Raw genomic sequence first — 21,099 nt, 5'->3', positions numbered from 1 at the left:
CCCCATTTGAATGGCCAGCTCTGATCACATTCTCCCTCTCTCTCTCCCAGTCATTCCAAGTACAGACTAACAGTGGACCTTGCCCCCTTGGCACTGTCCAATGCCCCATGGGCAGTGCCGAGATGCCCCTTGGGCAATGTCAGGAGGCTAGGCTGGCACTGCCAGGCGGGCACTGCCCAAGGGGCATGCCCCTTACTTATAATCAGGGATAGACATTAACTGGACATTCACTTTAACTCCCATTAATAGGCATAGGCAAGACTGTGGTTGTTGGGTTATGTGCAACTCTAAAATAAATATAAAAGATTGGTTCTAATTCTATCCTTCAGCAACTAAGATAGTTTCTGGATTAGATTGCTCACCTCCAATTGCCAGGTTAAATTCTGCCCATTGTGTCAGTTATTCTTGTAAAATAAAAGTCTAGTTATATGTCAGTAAAAAAATAGTGCCAGACTTCGTAGGCACTGGAAGGGAATTTCTGCAGGGGTTCTCCCAATCATCTTTGTCACTTTGGTAGAGTGGAATGGAAACCTTGGGAAACTGGCACTATTAAAATGGACAATCATTGATCAGGAGAATCCCCTTGGAAATTCACCCTCAATATTTGAAGTATAAAGAAACAAAGGGTGGAATTCTCTGGCCGCGCTGGTCTAAAAACCAGAAATTCCTGCCCTCTGTCAATGGGGTTTCACGTTGTCCGCAACCTGCCTGCTAAAATTCCAATGGGGGGGGGGGCACTTCTTGTCAGAAGAAATGACCATAGAGAAGCAGAAGCACAATTTTCAGTTCATTTGAATTGATAGGCAGGAAGTTGTGTTCTTTCTAATTGGTGTAAGCTCCTCTCTGCTATTTTTCTGTTCTCACTTGCCGAGGAGATTCAATAGCTCCAGCGCAAGAACAGGAAAACTGCCCCAAAAACTTCTCATAAAGGTTCAAAGTGTTTGGATTTGAAGTACAATTTGTCTGTTTCAAGCTAATAGTGTCAAATGAAAACTGGTCCTAATGCTGGTAGTGATGATTCTACTCAATAAAGGCCTTAGAGTTGGTTCACTGAGATCATACACATCGAATAAGCGGCATATTCCAATCTTCCTTTCTCTGTCTTTTTGTCAATTACAGGGGAGATTGAAATATTTTACCTTTGAATTCAACGGCACATGGTTTCTTGCTCTTCTTAATGGCTCCAAGAGCTACTTCCAGATCATGTACCTTGATTCGAGAAACCTTCAACTCATGTCGCAAGTCATTAATCTCCTTAATTAGAGCAACATTTTCCTAAGAAATAAAAATAACCTGGATCAGAAATTAGTTTCATGGGTTATTAAACAAACAAAAAAAAACCCAGAAATGATCTGTGGAGAAAGAATAGAGCTAAAGTTTCGAGTCTGGAAGACCCTTCGTCACAGCTCTGATGAAGGGTCATTCAGATTCAAAACGTCGGCTCTATTCTCTCTTCACAGGTGTTGTCAGACCTGCTGAAATTTTCCAGCATTTTCTGTTTTTGTTTCAGATTCCAGCATCCAGAGTAATTTGCTTTTATTTAAGCCAAAATGATTACTTGAAACAAAAGGGCGAATTAGACGAAGAAGCCCAATGGTGCAACACCATCTGGTTTGAAGTTTAAGGCATGACCTTGAATTCCAGTTATTCCCTATATGAACAGTAATGATAATAATCATATCACTCAGAATGATTTTCTACCTTGTAAAAATAATATGGTTTTTTATCATAGAATACAATATCATAGAATTCCTACAGTGCAGAGAAGGCCATTCGACCCATCAAGCCTGCACCGACAACAATCCAACCCAAAGCCTATTCCCGTCACCTCACGCATTTACCCTGCTAACTGCCCCCTGAACATTGAAGGGCAATTTAGCATGGCCAATCAACCTAACCTTCACAACTTTGGAGTGTGGGAAGAAATTGGAGCACCCAGAGGAAACCCATGCAGACATGGGGAGAAAGTGCAAACTCTACACAGTCACCTGAGGCCAAAATTGAACCCCAATTCCTGGTGCTGTGAGGCAGTAGTGTTAACCACTGTACCACTCTGTTTGTATTAAAATAAACTGATAATCCAATTTATTTTCAGGCCCTCTTGTCAACATCTCTCAGATCTGTATGAGGGGGTTTAGAATGACTTGGGACGAGAACACTAACAAATCAAGGTAGATTGATTTAGAGTGAAATCACAACGTGCCTGGAATATATCTTACAAAGGTACCTGTTTGTACAGAGACACATGTAACTACTGTTCAAACATGTATTTCTGAATATTCTGGATTAAAAGCATATATCTTGGTCAATAGCACAATGATCTAAGGCATGATGGGACACAGTCAAGTGAAAAGAACAACATTCTTCGGAACAATACAGCTACTGAATGAAAGGAAAAAGCAATTCTTATCAGTAACTCTAGGCAGTCTTCTAAGAACAGTGCTAGAGATCTCAGACAGCCAAATGAATAGACCATACAAAGAACAAAGAACAAAGAACAACCCAGCACGGGAAACAGGCCCTTCGGCCCAACGAGCCCGTGCCGCCGCATCACCCTACACCTATTCTACCCAGCATGTCTACGAATGGAACCCCTAACTTAGCCAGATTCAGGGGAGAATAGTGTCAATCTGGTAAACCAATCAGCCTAAGAGCACATCTTTGGGGTGTGGGAGGAAACCGGAGCGCCCGGAGGAAATCCACGCAACCACAGGGAGAATGCGCAAACTCCCACAGACACAGGCCCAAATCCATGTATCTGCACAGCTAGCAGTGCTAGTCACCGAGCTGTTGCGGCGCCCGTCTACCGGTCCAGGATCAAGCACACACACCGACACGACGTACTAGGCCACTCCCGGAACTTCCAAGAGCAGCCCACGCACGACCCACCGTGTGCATGCCCCTCGTTTGACACGAGGTGGACCTCCACCTGCGGAATAAAAAGACAAAAACGTTAATCTTACAAGTCTGCTTTTCCAGTGTCTCCCGAGGTTCTAACCTTATTTAATAGCCCCTCCCATAACCCTCCATCCTCGTTTCACTCATGTGTCTATCTAACTGAACCTTAAACAAGTCCAACGTTCCTACCTCCACCACCCTACACGATAGCGCGTTCCATACCCCCACAACTCTCTGCATAAAGAACCTTCCTCTCACTTCCAAATTATACCTCTCCCCCCTCACCCTTAAATCATGACCTCTCGTGTTTGTACCCAGTCTAGGGAGCAGTCTCTCACTATTAACTCTATCTATTCCCTTCAGTATCTTATATACCTCTATCATGTCCCCCCTCAATCTCCGTCTTTCCAAGGAGAAAAGTCCCAGTTTCTCCAACCTTTCCTCGTAACCCAGCCCCTCCATGCCAGGCAACATCCTGGTAAACCTCCTCTGCACCCTTTCCAGAGACTCCACGTCCTTCCAGTAGTAAGGTGACCAGAACTGGACGCAGTACTCTAAATGCGGTCTAACCAACGTTCTGTACAACTGAAGCATTAGACGGCAGCTTTTATACTCTATACCCTTTCCTATAAAGGCTAACGTTCCATACGCCTTCCTAACAACCTTCTCCACTTGTGACGTAACCTTCATGGATTTGTGAACCTGCACTCCCAGGTCCCTCTGTATGTCTATACTCCTAATCTGTCTACCTTTTATCACATAGCTCCTCTCTGCATTATTCCTTCCAAAATGCATCACCTTGCATTTGTCAGGATTAAATTCCATCTGCCACCTATCTGCCCAATGCACCAACCTATCTATATCCTGTTGTATCACCTCACAATCTAGTTCAGTACCCGCCAACCCTGCCATCTTGGTGTCATCAGCAAACTTGCTGATCACACCACCTACACTCTCTTCCAAGTCATTTATGTATACTACAAAGAGGAGAGGTCCCAGTGCTGAGCCCTGTGGCACACCACTGGTCACTGGCCTCCAGCCCGACAAGGTCCCCTCCACAACTACCCTCTGTCTCCTATTACCCAGCCAGTTCTCAATCCACCTAGCTACCTGGCCTCGTATCTCATGCGCCTTAACCTTTTCTACCAGCCTACCATGAGGGACTTTGTCAAACGCCTTACTGAAATCCATATACATGACACAAGATAAGGAAAAATCTAAGGAATGCTAGAAGATTGTGAGAAAACCTTTCAAAGTCCACAAACTATCATATACTCATGCTGTCAGAGAGTAAATGTTATGGGCCATTGTAAATAACCCTACTAATAATGACTGGCTCACACTTGGCTGCGGTGAGCAGAGAAAGCGGGCAACTGACATTTGAAAATTGTATAATTGTAATACTGAGAGCAATTTTTTTTAGAGCGATTTTGGAAAGTCACCAAAACTGCCCTCCCTTGTGCACTGAAGCAAGCTTGGGGAATAAAGAAACGTCTTTAACCAGGATACTGTCTCCACGAGTCTTTGTATTAAATGAGCCAGCTCAATGCTTAGTTGCTGAGACAATGGCTCCAACAAGGTGCATCTTACATGACATAGAAACATAGAAGATAAGAGCAGGAGAAGGCCATTTGACCCTTTGAGCTTGCTCCACCATTCATTATGATCATGGGCAATCGTCCAAGTCAATAACCCAATCCTGCTTTTTCCCCATAACCTTTGATCCCATTCGCCCCAAGTGCTACATCTAGCCACCTCTTGAATACATTCAATGTTTTGGCATCAACTACTTTCTGTGGTAATGAATTCCACAGGCTTACCACTCTCTGGGTGAAGAAATATCTCCTCACCTCCTTCCTAAATGGTCTACCCTGAATCCTCAGACTGTGACCCCCTGGTTCTGGACTCCCCCACCATCGGGAACATCCTCCCTGCATCTACCCGGTCTCGGCCTGTTAGAATTTTAGAAGTCTCTATGAGATTTCCCCCCCCCCGGCCCACCCCTTCGTCTGAACTCCATTAAAAACAATCCTAATCTCTTCAATCTCTCCTCATACATCAGTCCCACCATCCCTGGAATCAGCCTGGTAAACCTTTGCTGCACTCCTTCGAGAGCAAGAACATCCATCCTCAGAAAAGGAGACCAAAACTACACACAATAGTCTTGGTGTGGCCTCACCAAAGTCCTGTATAATTACAACAACACATCGCTGCTCATTTACTCAAAACCTCTCACAATGAAGACAAGCATGCCATTTGCCTTCTTTACAGCCTTCTGCGTCTACATGCTTACTTTCAGTGACTGGTGCATAAGAACACCCAGATCCCGTTGCACACTCCCGTCTCCCAATTTACAGCCATTCAGGTGGTAATCTGCTGCCTTGTTTTTGCTTCCAAAGTGAATAAACTCACATTTTCCCAAATTATACTGCATCTGCCATTGATTTGCCCACTCACCCAACCTGTCCAGGTCATTCTGAAGGATCTCTGCATCCTCATCACAGTACACACTCCCACCCAACTTGGTATCATCTGCAAATTTTGAGATGTTATATTTTGTTCTCTCATCCAAGTCATTAACATATATTGTGAATTGGTGGGGTCCAAGCACCGATCCCTGTGGCACCCCAATAGTTAGTGCCTGTCAATTTGAAAAGCACCTATTAATTCCTACTCTTTGTTTCCTCTATGCCAACCAGTTTTCTATCCATTTCAATACACTTGCCCCAAATCATGTGCTTTAGTCTTGCAGGATAATCTCCTTTGCGAGACTTTGTCAAAAACTTTCTAAAAGTCCAAATATACTACATTGATTGGCTCCCCCTTGTCAACTCTACAAGTTACATCTCCGAAGAATTCCAACAGATTTGTCAAGCATGACTGCATAAATCCATCCTGACTGTGTCTGATCCTGCCACTGCTTTCTAAATGCTCCGCTATAAAGTCTTTGATAAGGGATGCGAGAATTTTCCCCACTACCAATGTTAAGCTGACTGGTCTATAATTCCCTGTTTTCTCTCTACTTCCCTTTTTGAATATTTGGTGACACTAGCTACCCTCCAATCTGAAGGGACTGTTGCAGAGTCTATAGAATCCTGTAAGATGACCACCAATGCATCCACTACTTTTACAGCCATTTCCTTAAGTACTCTGGGATGTAGGTTATCAGGCCCCGGAGATTTATCTGCCTTCAATCCCATCAATTTTCTCAGCACCATTTTTCAACTAATATTGATCTCCCTCAGTTCTTTCCTCTCACTAAATCTTGCATTCTCCAACATTTCTGACATCTCCTTTGTGTCCTCTTTTGTGAAGACAGAACCAAAGCACATATTCAGTTGCTCGGCCATTTCTTTGTCCCGTATTATACATTCTCCCATTTCTGTCTGTAGGGGACCTACATTTGTCTTCACCAACCTCTTTCTCTTCATGTCTCTGTAGAAACTCTTGGCGTCAGTCTTTATGTTCCCTGCAAGCTTACTTTCGTACTATATTTTCCCCTTCTTAATCAATCCCTTGGTCTTTCTTTGCTGAATTCTAAACTGCTCCTAGTCCTCAGACCTATTATTGTTCTTGGTCAATCTGTACGTTTCTTCCCTAGATTGGATATTATCTCTAATTTCCTTTGTAAGCCATGGATTGGCTCTCTTACCCATTTTGCTTTTGTGCCAGACAGGAATAAACAGTTGCTACAGTTCTCGCAGGTATTCCTTGAGTGTTTGCCGTTGTCTATCCACTGTCATCCCTTTAATTAACTCTCCCCAATATATTAAGGCCAACTCACACCTCATATCCTCATAGTTTCCTTTATGAAGATTCAGCACTCTGGTCTCGAATCAACTACTTCACTCTCCATCTTGATAAAAAATTCTATCATGTTATGGTCGCTCATCCCCAAGGATTCTTGTACAGCTAGACTAGCAATGATTCCCTTCTCATTACATAGTCCCAGTCTAAGATGGCCTGCTTTCTAGTTGATTCCTCCGCATATTGGTCAAGAAAGCCATCCTGTATACACTCCAGGAATTTCTCCTCTACTGCATTGTGGCTAATCTGATTTGCCCAATCTATGTGCAGATTAAAATCACCCATGTTCACTGATATTCCCTTACCACATGCATCTCTAATTTTGTGTTTAATGCCATTCCCAACATCACCACTGCAGTTTGGGGGTCCATATATGACACCCACTAATGCTTTTTGTCCCTTGGTGTTTCTCAACGCCACCTGTACAAACTCCACGTTGTCAGAGCCAATATCCTTTCTCACTATTGTGTTAATTTCCTCTTTAACCAGCAGTGCCACTCCACCACCTTTTCCTTTATGTCTGTCCTTCCTAAATATTGAATACCCTGGGACATTCAATTCCCACTCCTTGGTCGCCCTGCAGCCATATCTCTGTAATCCCAATTAAATCATATCTGTTTATATTTATCTGCGTGATTAGTTCATTCACTTTATTGCAAATGCTCCACGCATTAATGCACAGAGCCTTTAAGCTTGTCTTCTTAACATTGTTTGCCTTGCTCCCAATATTTTTCTCTATAGCCCTGTTCGAACTTTGTCCTTGGTTTCTCTGCCTGTCACTTTGCTTATTTCCTTTTCTACCGTTTGTTTTTTCCTTGCTCCCTCCTCTGACTCCATACATAGATTCCCTTCCCTCTGGCATATTCGTTTAAACCCTCTCCAACCACTCGAGCAAACACTCCCTTAGGACATCAGTCCCAGTCCTGCCCAGGTGTAACCCGTCCAATTTGTACAGGTCCCACCTCCCCCAGAACCAGTCCCAATGCCCTAGGAATCTGAAATGCTTCCCCTTACACTATCTCTTCAGCCATGTATTTATCCGATATATCCTGTCATTTCTACTCTGACTAGCACGTGGCACCAGTAGTAATCCTGAGATCACTACCTTTGAGGTCCGGTTTCTTAACTTTCTTCCTAGCTCCCTGTATTCTGCTTTTAGGACCTCATCCCTTTTTTTATTTACGTTGTTTGTACCGATGTGTACTATGACCACTGGCTGTTCTCTCTTCCCCTCCAGAATGTCCTGTACCTGCTCTGAAACATTCTTGACCCTAGCACCAGAGAGGTAACATACCATCCTACAGTCTTGTTTGTGGCCACAGAAACACCTATATATCCCCCTTACAATTGAACCTCCTATAACAATTGCACTGGCATACATTTTACCCCTCCCCTTTGCAGCAGAACCAACCATGGTGCAACGAGTTTGACTGCTGCTGCTTTCCCCTAAGAGATCATTCCTCTCAACAGTATCCAAAATGGTACATTTGTTTTGCAGGGGAATGGCCACAGGAGATTTCCACACTGGCTGCCTATCTCTCTTGCTCTGGCTGGTGGCCACCCATTCCCTTCCTCTCTGTGGAGTCTGAGACCGTGGTGTGATCACCCTCTCTACGAGCTATTCACGCTACCCTCTGACTCGCAGATGCTCCACAGAGTCTCCAGCTGCCACTCTAGCTCTGAAACCCGAGCTTCTAGGAGCTGTAGCGGGAGACACTTCCTGCACACATGCTAACCCAGGGGACTAGAACTATCCCCAGCCTGCCACATGGAGCAAGAGGAGCAAACCATGGCTTGGAGCCCTCCTGTCATGTTTTATCCCTTTAAATTAAACTTCTGAAAGATGTTTTATTTCAGATTATATCCAATTCTCTAAGGCCCTTTTTCCAAGACCCTTCTAGGATCCTTCTTGACAACTTGCATTTAAACAGAAAAGAAGTGACTTAATCTCAAGCTGCTCCATGGATGCATAATCAGATTAAAATGGATGCACATACACACAAACAGAAATTAGAAATGATCAGAAGTTTGATCAAAAAGAAGGCTCATAAAAGAGGAATGAGAAGTGGAAGTAAAGAGAGGTTTAGGAACAGAATCCCAGAGCATGTCTTTCAATGAAGAGCACAGAGTACAGACTACATTAAAAGCTGTATTAGAAGAACAAAGTATTTGGAGAGGTTGGAGGGCTGGGAGAGTTGATAGAATTAGGGAAGGATATGGAAATAAAAGGGTTTTAACGTAAGGGTGGCAAATTTAAATTTGAAGCCTTGGAAATTCACTAAGTTAACAAAAGCAGGCTGATGAGTGAATGGGACAGTTCAGGTTAGGGTTCAGGCAGCAGAGTTTTAGATGGACTGAATTTTTCAGAGGATATTATGTGAGTGTCATATTTAACTTCAAACTAAGTTTTTCAATCATATCAAGTCCACCTATTCCCAATTCCATAACATAGCCCAATTCTGCCCTTGCTTTGGCTCTTCTGCTGATGATATTCTTATCTGTGTTCATTTATTAGTCACAAGTAGGCTTACATTAACACTGCAATGAATTGATTGTGAAAATGTCCAAGTCGCCACACTCTGGCATCTGTTCGGGTACACTGAAGTAGAATTTAGCATCGCCAATGCATCTAACCAGCACATCTTTTGGATTGTTGGAGGAAAGCGGAGCACCCAGAGGAAATCCCGCAGACACAGGGAGGACGTGCAGACTTCGCACAGACAGTGATCCAAGCAGGGAATTGAACCCGGGTCCTTGGCATCGTGAGGCAGTAGTGCTAACCACTGCGCAAGTCACTAAAGAGTCAACATTGATTTTTTGTGCTTAAGCCTAGCAGTGAGACTGGAGATTAGAACTTTATGACTCACGAGGCAAGAATGCTACCACTGGGCTACAGCTGACAGAATGCACTATACAAAACAAGCTGTTGTGGCTGAATATCCCACCTGCATAATATGGACATTGTCAGCACGGTGAATCTCTGTGTCCTTCAATAATTTCTTCTGTAGTGTTGCAATACTTTTCTCCAAGTGGTTTCTTTGTCGTCCAAACTCTCGCTGAATGTTTGAATCAACGGCTGCAATTTCAAACTATCAAACAGAATATATAGCATTAAAAACAGTTGAACAACTAATTCATTTGAACTGCTAGGTAAATTGGATTGATTTGAACTTGGGCTCCATGAATTGAAAATCAGGTTTTCTCAGGTAATGAGCCAGAGTTACAATCTTGGCAGGTAAGGTGCACGAACAGTAAACAAATACAATTATTTTCAATTACTTCATGGGCTAGCTTGCTTACCACAGAGAAAAATCACTATCTCTTTTAAACCATTCCTTAATGTAGATATTGTCATGGAACCCTCCCATCTTAAACCATTTCAAACGTGCATTCTCCAAGGGCACGCATTAATGGCTCTCGTCTGCTATCAATCCTTTGCTCACACATTCTAAATATTTTGACAGAGTGGAGAAACGAAATTTCTTTACAGAGATTGAGAGAGGGTTATTAGAGCAAGGAGTAATTTGCCAGAGGGGGTAATTGAAGCAGATTAAAGGAAGACTGGATATACATTTGATCCTCTTGGCCTCTGAAGTGGGAGATTTCTAACCAGTTAATAAGGTTTTTAAACAATATACATTAAGGTACTGACAGGATTACCAGTAAAGAGTTAAATGATTCTTGAAACAAGTTAATAAGCTAACAAGAGAATAGCTTACACATGTAAATGCAGTATGAGAATTAAACAAATAATTATGATTTTCAAACACATATGCTGATATTTTAATGTTTTAAGTATTGTATGAATCATTGTTCGCTTCAGCCAAAAGCAGGTTATTGCAAGGTATGATGGTAAAGGCAAATAGTTCAGAACCAAAGGCCTGAGACCCTGTGGTTAGTAAAATTCATATCAGAAAGTTTCTTATGCAGGAACATATATTGCAACATTTCTGATAGGTGTATTCATTGTCCATACTTGGGGTGAAAACATGCCCGGATGGGGGATCATGTGTCTATCCAGTTTGACAAAGATCCAACGGGAACATTACTTTGACCCCTGTAGTAAGCGTCTAAGGTAACCAGGCAACAGTGAAGTGACTTCAGCCAAGATGGGAGTTATTGTCCAGATTTCATGGATGAATGAGGTATCATTATGCAAGATGGTAAAATGCGATTAGCTGAGGGGGATGTCAGGGATTACTATTGATGTGTGTATACTAGATGTAATGATTTTATGATAATGTAAGATGGAAATGATTGATAAGAAAAACTATAATTAATCTGTATACATTAGATTAATTGGAGAGGTTCTGGTGCTCTAACTAAGAGCTACTTAACCCTTTTGGTGATCTCCTTGCAGCTGCTTGTTTATGTTAAATAAACGGTATGCTTTTATACAGAGATAGCTGCCTCATGAATTTTTGTATGGTCTAAAGTTAAGACAGTATGATCATCTCGATTTACCCCATAACGGCCTCACAAAGACAAGTCTAGTCCTTAACTTAGAAGGCTTCTTCTGTCTTCAAGTTACAAACATGCTTCAGCCTGGTAGTTTGTCAGTTCAGGCCTCAGATGAAGTACAATTGGAGTCATTTTCATGCAAAAGGACCTGCAATTTTTTAAAATTCATGGGCAGTGGTGTAAAAGAATCATGTTTTGAGTGAAAAGTAACCTGTTTATTTTTAATACCTCACCTGTTTACTCTCCACAGAGTAGACATAATTAAAATTAATCCAAGGAGGAAAAATTGCAGGGTTACAGCTCGGGAAAGAGCTCCTTCAAAGACTAAATGGGCCAAATGGCCTCCTGCTATGCTGTGCTATTTTATGATTCTAAGTCTGCCAGATGTCCTCCACCTAAGGATCCTCTTGGAGAGAGTGATCATTGTATGGTGGAGTTTCTGGTGCAGATGGAGGAGGAGAAAGTGGGTTCCCAGACACGCGTCCTTTGTTTGAATAGAGGGGAGTATGGTAGGATGAGAGAAGAATTGGCGAATGTGGACTGGGGGAGTGCGTTGGAAGGTAGGTCTGCTGAGGAGCAGTGGAGGATCTTTAAGGAGATCTTTCTTGGTGCTCAGCAGAAATTTATTCCGATGGTTAAAAAGGACAGTAGGAAGAGAGGTAATAAGCCGTGGATAACGAAGGAGGTGAAGGAAAGTGTTAAATTAAAAGCGGAGGAATTTAGAGTAGCTAAGAGTAGTGGGCGAGAAGAGGATTGGGAAAGGTTTAAATGTCAACAAAGATTGACAAAGAAGTTGATAAAGGAGGGTAGGAGAAGCTATGAGGCTGGGCTAGCACTTAATATAAAAAAGGATAGCAAGAGTTTTTATAAATATATAAAAAGGAAGAGGCTGGCTAGGGTGAACGTTGGTCCTTTAGAGGATGAGAAAGGGGAGCTAGTAGTAGGGGATGGGGATATGGCTAAGGTCTTGAATAACTTTTTTGTTTCTGTCTTCACGGAGGAGGACGTGAATAATTTGCCGGGTGTTAGCGATGGAAAGGTGGTAGGAATGGAGGGTCTTAATGACATTACTGTTACTAGAGAGGTGGTGCTCGACAGACTGGAGGGGCTGATTGTGGACAAGTCCCCAGGACCGGATGGAATGCATCCGAGGGTTCTGAAAGAAATGGCGGAGGTGATAGTGGATGCCTTGGTGGTTATTTTCCAGACGTCGCTGGATTCCGGGGAAGTGCCGGAAGATTGGAAAACGGCTAATGTTACGCCGTTGTTTAAGAAGGGTGCCAGGCAAAAGGCGGGGAATTATAGGCCGGTTAGTTTAACGTCTGTGGTAGGTAAAATGTTAGAATCCGTCATTAAGGAGGAAATTGCGAGGCATCTTGAAGGGAATTGCTTGATAGGGCGGACGCAACACGGTTTCATTAAAGGGAAGTCGTGTCTGACAAATTTACTGGGGTTCTATGAGGATGTGTCTAGGGCAGTGGATAGAGGAGAGCCGGTGGATATGGTCTTTCTGGATTTTCAGAAGGCGTTTGACAAGGTACCTCACAAGAGGTTATTGCAGAAGGTCAGGGGACATGGAGTTGGGGGTAGGGTGTTAGCGTGGATAGAGGATTGGTTGTCAAATAGGAGGCAGAGAGTGGGGGTCAATGGGTGCTATTCGGATTGGCGGTTGGTGACTAGTGGGGTGCCCCAGGGGTCGGTGCTGGGGCCTCAGCTATTTACCATTTATATAGATGATCTGGAGGAGGGAACCGAGTGCAGGGTGTCGAAATTTGCTGATGACACCAAGATTGGGGGAAAGGCAAATTGTGCGGAGGGTGTGGAGAGTCTGCAGAAGGATCTAGATAGGCTGGGCGAATGGGCCAGGAAATGGCAAATGGAATTTAATGTTGGCAAGTGTGAGGTGGTCCACTTTGGTAGGAAGAATGGTAGGAAGGACTATTACTTACGTGGCGAAAAACTGCAGCAGGCGACGGTGCAGAGGGACCTCGGGGTCCTTGTGCATGAGTCGCAAAAACCCAGCTTGCAGGTGCAGCAGGTGGTCAGGAAGGCGAATGGGATGCTGGCCTTCATAGCGAGGGGGATTGAATATAAAAGTAGGGAGGTCTTGCTGCAGCTGTATAGGGCATTGGTGAGGCCGCAGCTGGAGTACTGTGTGCAGTTTTGGGCGCCGCACCTGCGCAAAGATATTTTGGCCCTGGAGGGAGTGCAGAGGAGGTTTACTAGGCTGATACCGGAGTTGAGGGGATTGAGCTATGAGGAGAGGCTGAATAAACTAGGCTTGTACTCGTTAGAGTTTAGAAGAATGAGGGGAGATCTCATTGAGACGTATAAGATGATGAATGGGATGGATAGGATAGAGGTGGAGAGACTCTTCCCGCTCAAAAAAGACAGTAGGACTAGGGGGCACAGCCTCAAGATAAAGGGGAGGCGGTTTAGAACGGAGTTGAGGAGGAACTTCTTCACTCAAAGGGTGGTGAATCTCTGGAATTCTCTGCCCGTTGAAGTGGTGGAGGCTGCCTCGCTAAATATTTTTAAGAAGCGGGTTGATGGGTTCTTGATAAGAGAGGGGATTAAGGGTTATGGGGAGAGGGCGGGAAAGTGGAACTGAGCCACAACAGATCAGCCATGATCTTATTGAATGGCGGGGCAGGCTCGAAGGGCTAGATGGCCTACTCCTGCTCCTATTTCTTATGTTCTTATGTTCTTATTATGTTCTTAAGTAAGTCTTGCTGAACGACAGACATGTCAAAGCTTTCATCTTGCACTCATCAGGGATTTTTGCAAGAACACCAATCTAAGGGGAAAACAACAACTTACACTGCATGGGAAGAGCCAGTGTAATGCTAGGTATGTACAGCATGCATCCCAAAGACTTACAGATCGTATCAAACATCATGTCCCAGCCACTGCTCCCATTAGGCAAATACTGAACAATACTCAACAAACCCATGCTTACAAAATTCAAAACAGTATCCAAAATTAGATGCGATTGGACAACATTTACTCAATAATCCCCAGTATGCTAATAATTATGCTGACAACCAATTTAACATTGTCAGTTTGGCTTTCAGTGTGGTGCATTTGCATGCACTGAAAGCTTCTTACAGTGACTTTGCAGGCTGAAAGCACATGTACACACATTGTGCCTGCATCAGCTAAACAAAATAAGTAATAACTATTTAAATAAAAGCAAAATACTGCGGACGTTGGATAAATTCAGCGGCCGGGATTTTACGGCTTTGCTCATCCCAAAACTGTAAAATCCTGCCCCAGGTCGATGAACCTTCCCATGGTCCACCCCTCGCCCACTCCGATTCTTGTAGCTGGTGGAGCGATATAATTCCAGCCAGCATGTCTGGCAGCATCAGTGAAGAGAAAAAGAGTTAATGTTTCAGATTTAAATGACCCTTCTACAGAAAACCATTTGATGATTAATTCTCCGGGGCCAAACATTGACAAATCAGAGTCAAGCTGCCTGGTTTCAGTTTCAAACAATGCTTGATAGTTATCTGTCTGTTACCATCAACTGATGCATTCTCAATGGCAACACCTCTACCAATCTGCATTCTCTTCTCATGGATTATAAATTGTTATTTTCCCCTTATATTGGTATTCTTGCAAAGTATTCTGATGAGTGCAAGACAAAAAGCTACAACATGCCTTTATTTTAAGCAATACTCAAGTTTTGTACTACCAAATGTCTATTAATAACTAAACCCCAGGACTACAAAAAGCAAATCTGTACAATAGCCACATTTTCACATGACGAGTTGGAATCTCACACAACCAGTTATTGTCCTGTCAACTATTAAATTAAATTATGTCGTCATCAATACTGCTCCTTTTTAATCATTTACCTGGTCAGGGTCATTGTTGAATCAGCTCAAGCCCTAATCACCAATGTATTAGTGAGTGCACCCAGTGTTTGAGATAGTGAAAGGATGGTTGCAGGATTAGTGATAATACTCAAGTTTGAAACAGGCTTGAAACAAGCTGACCACCTCCCAAGTCAGCATTGTGAGGTTGGTTAGTGTACCTCCAGCCGACATCGCTGGGATAGAAAATCTTCCATTGATCCTGGACAGCCTGGAGAAGTCCATCCAGGGAGTTGTCACTGAACTTTGGGCCCAATGGTTTGGGTTTTCTGGGGGCCATCACTCATCACAGTCCTAAGTTGCAGAAAATGAATGGATGTTTGGGTGTCAATTAAATACTGCGCACAGACTTTCAACCTCCCTTCCTCCCATATCCCCTAAAGGGATCAAAGGATGTGGCAGGAAGGGAGAATCAGATATTGAATTTGATGATCAGTCATGATCAAAATGAATGGTGGAGCAGGCTTGGAGGGCCAAATGGCTTACTCCTGTTTCTAGTTTCTATGAGATAATGCTGGGGCAGATGAATCCCAGCCCATGCCACCATGAGATTTGATATACTGCTCATTAATGTGTAAATAATGAGCTGATTAATGGATGATCTACTGCAAGAACCTGCCTTGGGCTCAGCAGGAATGACACTGACTTTCCCACCTGTCAGTGATCTTAGTTTCCAGAATAGAAAATTCTGCCCATGGTCTTGAAGAGTGGGGCAAGCTCAAAGAGCCAAATAGTCTGCTGCAGCTCATATTTCTTATGTTCTTATCTGGAACCTACCTCCTTGACCAAGCTTTTTGATCCTTTCTCCCAGGATCTCTTTATTTAGCTTGGTGTCAAATTTTGCTTGCTAAAGCTTCTGTGAGGTACCTTAAGGTGCTTTACTATGTTAAAGGCCCAAATAAATGCAAATTGTTATTGTTGAGTTACCTGGATCCCAGCAGTAAACTCTTACAAGCTGTAGTAGGGGCCAGCAGTGGTCAGTAGATGTTACATTGTTAGGATGAATGTTGTGAAGACTGTTGTCATGACGATACGAGAAAGTTAGCATTGCTGTTCACTCTATTGTGAGATGGAGATCAGGGAGACGCAGGTCCACAATCAACATGGGTAACCTTTGTGCAGTCCCAATCAGCAATCTGAATCTTGAGAAATGTAACTATTGACTTTTGGCACCTTGTGTCAATATTAAGGATGTCAAAAACAAATACAGCTAGCACAGCATTAACAGCTTGTACTTACATTGTGCAGACATTCCAAAGCACTTTACGAACTAATGTAGTCACTGTAGCTACGCAGGAACCTTTTTCTGCACAGCAAAGTGATAATATCCAGATAATGTGTTTTAATGGTTCTGTATAAAATTTGTGGAGTGGGACTTGAATCTAGGGTTTTCTAAATCAGAGGAAAGGGTGCTTTCTTTGAGCCACATTTGACACCAGGATAAAATTCAATCTAGTGTTCTAGCTGTCCCAGTTGTGTGACTTAACTCAAGTGTCAGATGAGCAAGTGTAAACTTTAGCAACTTGCACGCCAGCCATCCCAATAAAGATCACTGAATGAGATTGTCAGTATGTGACAATTTGTGAGTAGGTTTATTATATAGTCCAGCACCTCTGATGAACTAGTTTGAAACTGCCTCAATTAGTTTTATCTATAACCCTTACAACTGGCAGAATGAAGAGTCTTTTATCCATTAGGCTGAACTGGACTCAGATCCATGTCCCAAGATATTGTAATCTAGTACAGAACCAGCTGCTTCCATAGTGTTTTAGAACATAGAACATAGAACATAAAAAAACTTCAGAATAACAGGCCTTTTGGCCCACAAGTTGCGCCGATGATATCCCTATCTACTAGGCTTACCTATAACCCTCCATTTATTAACTCCCATGTACTCATCCAGAAGTCTCTTAAAAGACCCTATTGAATTTGCCTCCGCCACCACTGACGGCAGCTCATTCCACTCATCCACTACCCTCTGAGTGAAAAACTTACCCCTGATATCTCTTCTGTACCTACTCCCCAGCACCTTAAACCTGTGTCCTCTCGTAGAAACCATTCCAGCCTGGGAAAAAGCCTCTGAGAATCCACCCGATCTATACCTCTCAACATCTTACACACTTCTATTAGGTCACCTCTCATCCTTTGTCTCTCTAAGGAGAAAAGACCGAGCTCCCTCAACCTATCCTCATAAGGCAAGCCACTCAATCCAGGCAACATCCTTGTTAATCTCCTCTGCACCCTTTCAATAGCTTCCACATCCCTCCTGTAATGAGGCGATCAGAACTGAGCACAGTATTCCAAGAGAGGACTGACTAGGGTCTTATAAAGCTGCAACATTATCTCCCGACTCCTAAACTCAATCCCTCGATTGATGAAGGCCAGCACACCATACGCCTTCTTAACCGCATCCTCTACCTGCGAGGCTGATTTAAGAGTCCTGTGGACCCAGACCCCAAGGTCCTTCTGATCCTCTACACTGCTAAGAGTCTTACCCTTGATATTATACTCCTTCATCCTATTTGACCTGCCAAAATGGACCACTATACATTTATCCGGGTTGAAGTCCATCTGCCACTTCTCCGCCCAGCCTTGCATCCTATCTATGTCATGCTGCAACTTCTGACATCCCTCCAAACTATCCACAACACCACCAACCTTTGTGTCGTCAGCAAACTTACCAACTCATCCTTCCACTTCCTCATCCAGGTCATTTATGAAAATTATAAACAGCAAGGGTCCCAGAACAGATCCCTGGGGCACTCCATTGGTGACCCAAGTCCATGCAGAAAAAGACCCATCTACAACCATTCTCTGCCTTCTGTGGGCAAGCCAGTTCTGGATCCACAAGGCAACAGCCCCTTGGATCCCATGTCCTCTCACTTTCTCAAGAAGTCTTGCATGGGGGACCTTATCGAATGCCTTGCTGAAATCCATACAAATCACATCTACCGCTCGTCCTTTGTCAATGTATTTAGTCACATTTTCAAAGAACTCAAACAGGCTCGTAAGGCACGATCTGCCTTATATGTATTCTCTGAAACTTTTAGTTCCATGAAAACTTTGAACATACTGTATCTAAACGATAAATGGGAGGGGAGGACTTACTGTATTAGGCATTTACATTTCAAAATCATTTAAATTTGTATTTCAATTGGTAAGTAAAGAGTTGGCTTCCAAACTATTTTTTAAACTAATGCACCTATAACAGCACCTCTAACTGCAGAGTTAATACATAGGCTGGAATTTTCCCATATTTTCTCAAAGTGTCAGTCCGGGAGAATCCTGCCACACCAGCAGGAAAGCTCACTGTATACTCAGCCTCTTTATCAATTTTTTTCTTTTCCAAGTGATTCACGCTGCATTTGTGGTAGCTTGCCACTGACTCATTCGTCCTGGGAAAAATTAATCTTTGTAATCAGTGGGGAGCTCCATTTAAACACTTCCTCACCACTCCCCGCATCCCCACTTCCGCTCACCTCCCACACATGCCAGGCTTCATCACCATTTGACCTGGCAGTACTCCTGTCTATATTCTCCCCATCTCTCTCATTGCAGGGCAAACCTGAGCACAACTGGTGTGAGTGGGCATAGCCCCCCGGAGTCATGCCTAAACTGAAAACCCTAATACCCTTTAAGACTTTGAACTGACAAGTGAGGAGCAGGACCATTCCTGTGCAGAGGGCGAGGTGGGGGGCACCAAGCAAAAGTGAGAACCCTCAACTCATGGAGCATGGTGCAAGCCTCATTTAAGTAACTTTCTCCCATCAGTGTGCCCCTGTCCTGTACTAATGCGATCTTGTTTCCCATGCACAGGGATGAAGTGCCAAGTTTGCATGAGTGCTTGCAGGGCATGGTGCTATGACATGACATTGTGGAGGAACTGTATGGGTGAACAAAATTATTTTTAATACAAGTGCATTATTACAATGGTGCTTTATCCCTACTACTGCCTAGGTTCACCTGTGCTCATTAAGTGCCAATCATTCCGTACTCTTTCCCACGTTCCTGCTACATCAAGGTGTATCTCCAAGATCCACAGTTGACGTTAGGCGATGCTGACTTCCATGCCTTGACCCTGTAGATTCACCTGCTCCCACTCACTTTCCAGTTGTCACTCTACAAGGCAATTCCTCAGTGGTGATACCACCACAAGATCAGAAAGGAGGACACAGTAAATGATGCCTGCAAGCCAGTCACCAGGCCCCTTTAAACTTAGAGGTTCACAGCCTGTAGGGCCGGTAAGGCCTGTGAACAACCCCATCCTCTGAGATGCCCAGACTCAAACAACCATCCCATCCCCGAGTTGCACTTATCTGTGTCCCCCGTGTCCTCTGTGATGCCCCCTCTGCAATTGAAACCGTGGAGGGTGATGGCGACCTGAGTGTTCACCTCTGATATACAATTCGGAGGTGCGGTTGCCAGTTGCTCGTTTACAGAGCTGTTATAAATCATACCAGCACCTGACGAAATATTCAGTGATGGAAGGGCTCACTAACAGCATGCTAATGCATTTAAATTAGGTTCTTGACCTTCCATGGTGGGATTCTCATTACACCACTGGCGAGGAGTTTGCAAAATTAGGAAATCACATTTCCCAATTCTCACCATATTTTACACCCTTGTTACCGTCCTCGCGGATGCAGGATAAAAATTCTGCCCATAGTTTTGGCATGACGGATGGCATGGAGAGAATAAAATTGGATGATTATTGTGCTTTCCCTTAAAAAAAACTTTAAATCTTACGGAAATCTTGTTTTGTTGGCCTGAACTGGACCAGCCATATAAATACTGTGGCTACAAGAGCACATCAGAGGCTGGGAATTCTGCTCTGAGTAACTCACTTCCTAATTCCCAAAAGCATTCCTCTCCACCATCTCCAAGTCACAAGTCAGGAGTGTGCTCGGATGAATGCAACAACGCTCAAGAAACTTGACATCATCCAGGATAAAGTTATACATAATTGGCATCTAATCTACCATCTTCATCATTCACTCTCTCCACCTCTGAAGCACAGTGACAACAGTGTGTGGCATCTGTAAGATGTGCTAGAGCAATTCAGCAAGGCTTTTTGACAGCAGCTTCCAAGCCCACAATCTAGACCGTCTGGAAGGACAATGGTAGCAGATGTGTGGTAATACCGCCATCTTCAAGTTCCTCTCCAAGCTACACATTATCCTTGGAAATATATTGCCATTTCTTTACTGTCAACTGGGTCAAAATCCTGAAACTCCTTTCATAATAGCATTATGAATCTATCTGGATTGTATAGATTGCAGCAGTTCAAAATCAATCGCCATCACTTTCTGAAGGACAATTAGGGATAAGCAATAAATGCTGTCCTAACCAGCAATGTCAACATTCTCTGACTGAATAATGGACAAATGGATAGCATGGAATTTTATGGAAGTAATTATAGGACAGAAGGTGGTTTGTTAAATCAAAATGCTATGAATGCTTTCATGCTAACAAACATGTGCTTCTCTTTGGCTTTATGCAATGGAAGTGGTTTAGCCATGTTGTTCCATGGGATGTACCTCTGTACGATCGAGTGAAGCTTCTTCCTAACAGCAGAGAAGACAAAGGGTACAAATTTCTCTGTCCAAGGGCCTACTGGGGGTAGGGCCTGTGGGAGGAAGACCAAGTGATCTTACAGTTCAGTAAATGTTGCAATTTTAAAAGCAGGCCTTACCACTTCTGACTGTGGAACATATTTTTCATAGACTTGCCGCACACTTTCTTTCAATTTCTTCGGATCTTGAATAAATGCCACACAGTTGTACAAATCAGTCTTAAAACGCTTGACCACAGATTCTACGTTTCGCACCTGAAAATGAGAGAATAGGAAACAATTAAAAACAAATGGGAGACACAAAGGTAGGGAAAAGAGGGAGGAAATTTGAAAATAATCTTAGTGCCAAATTTGCGTAAAAACTGGGGTAAATCCTTTTTTTTTAAGTGGGACTTTCAAAATGAATCTTCTACATTCTGTGTATTGCAGATGCACTTGCGTGAATTGTCATAAAAATCAGGGGGCGAGGCCTATTCCCGCTCG

At 43.3% G+C, this 21,099-nt stretch overlaps 1 protein-coding gene across 1 annotated transcript in view; it reads right to left on the bottom strand.

Annotated features, from left to right (window-relative positions):
* cfap57 (cilia and flagella associated protein 57) overlaps positions 1-21,099 on the bottom strand; it is a 67,847-nt gene that overhangs the window by 1,978 nt on the left and 44,770 nt on the right. Inside the window, exons 19-21 of the mRNA XM_080195299.1 lie at positions 20,737-20,871; positions 9,651-9,794; positions 1,140-1,275 (exon numbers count right to left, since the gene is read on the bottom strand). Coding sequence (XP_080051425.1) covers positions 1,140-1,275; positions 9,651-9,794; positions 20,737-20,871 — 415 coding nt within the window. The remainder of the gene's footprint in view (positions 1-1,139; positions 1,276-9,650; positions 9,795-20,736; positions 20,872-21,099) is intronic.

Source organism: Carcharhinus amblyrhynchos, chromosome 9 (assembly GCF_965287045.1).
Source record: "Carcharhinus amblyrhynchos chromosome 9, sCarAmb.v2.hapA, whole genome shotgun sequence".
NCBI classification, from domain to species: Eukaryota; Metazoa; Chordata; class Chondrichthyes; order Carcharhiniformes; family Carcharhinidae; genus Carcharhinus; species Carcharhinus amblyrhynchos.
This window is presented reverse-complemented; position numbering and strand designations above follow the sequence as displayed.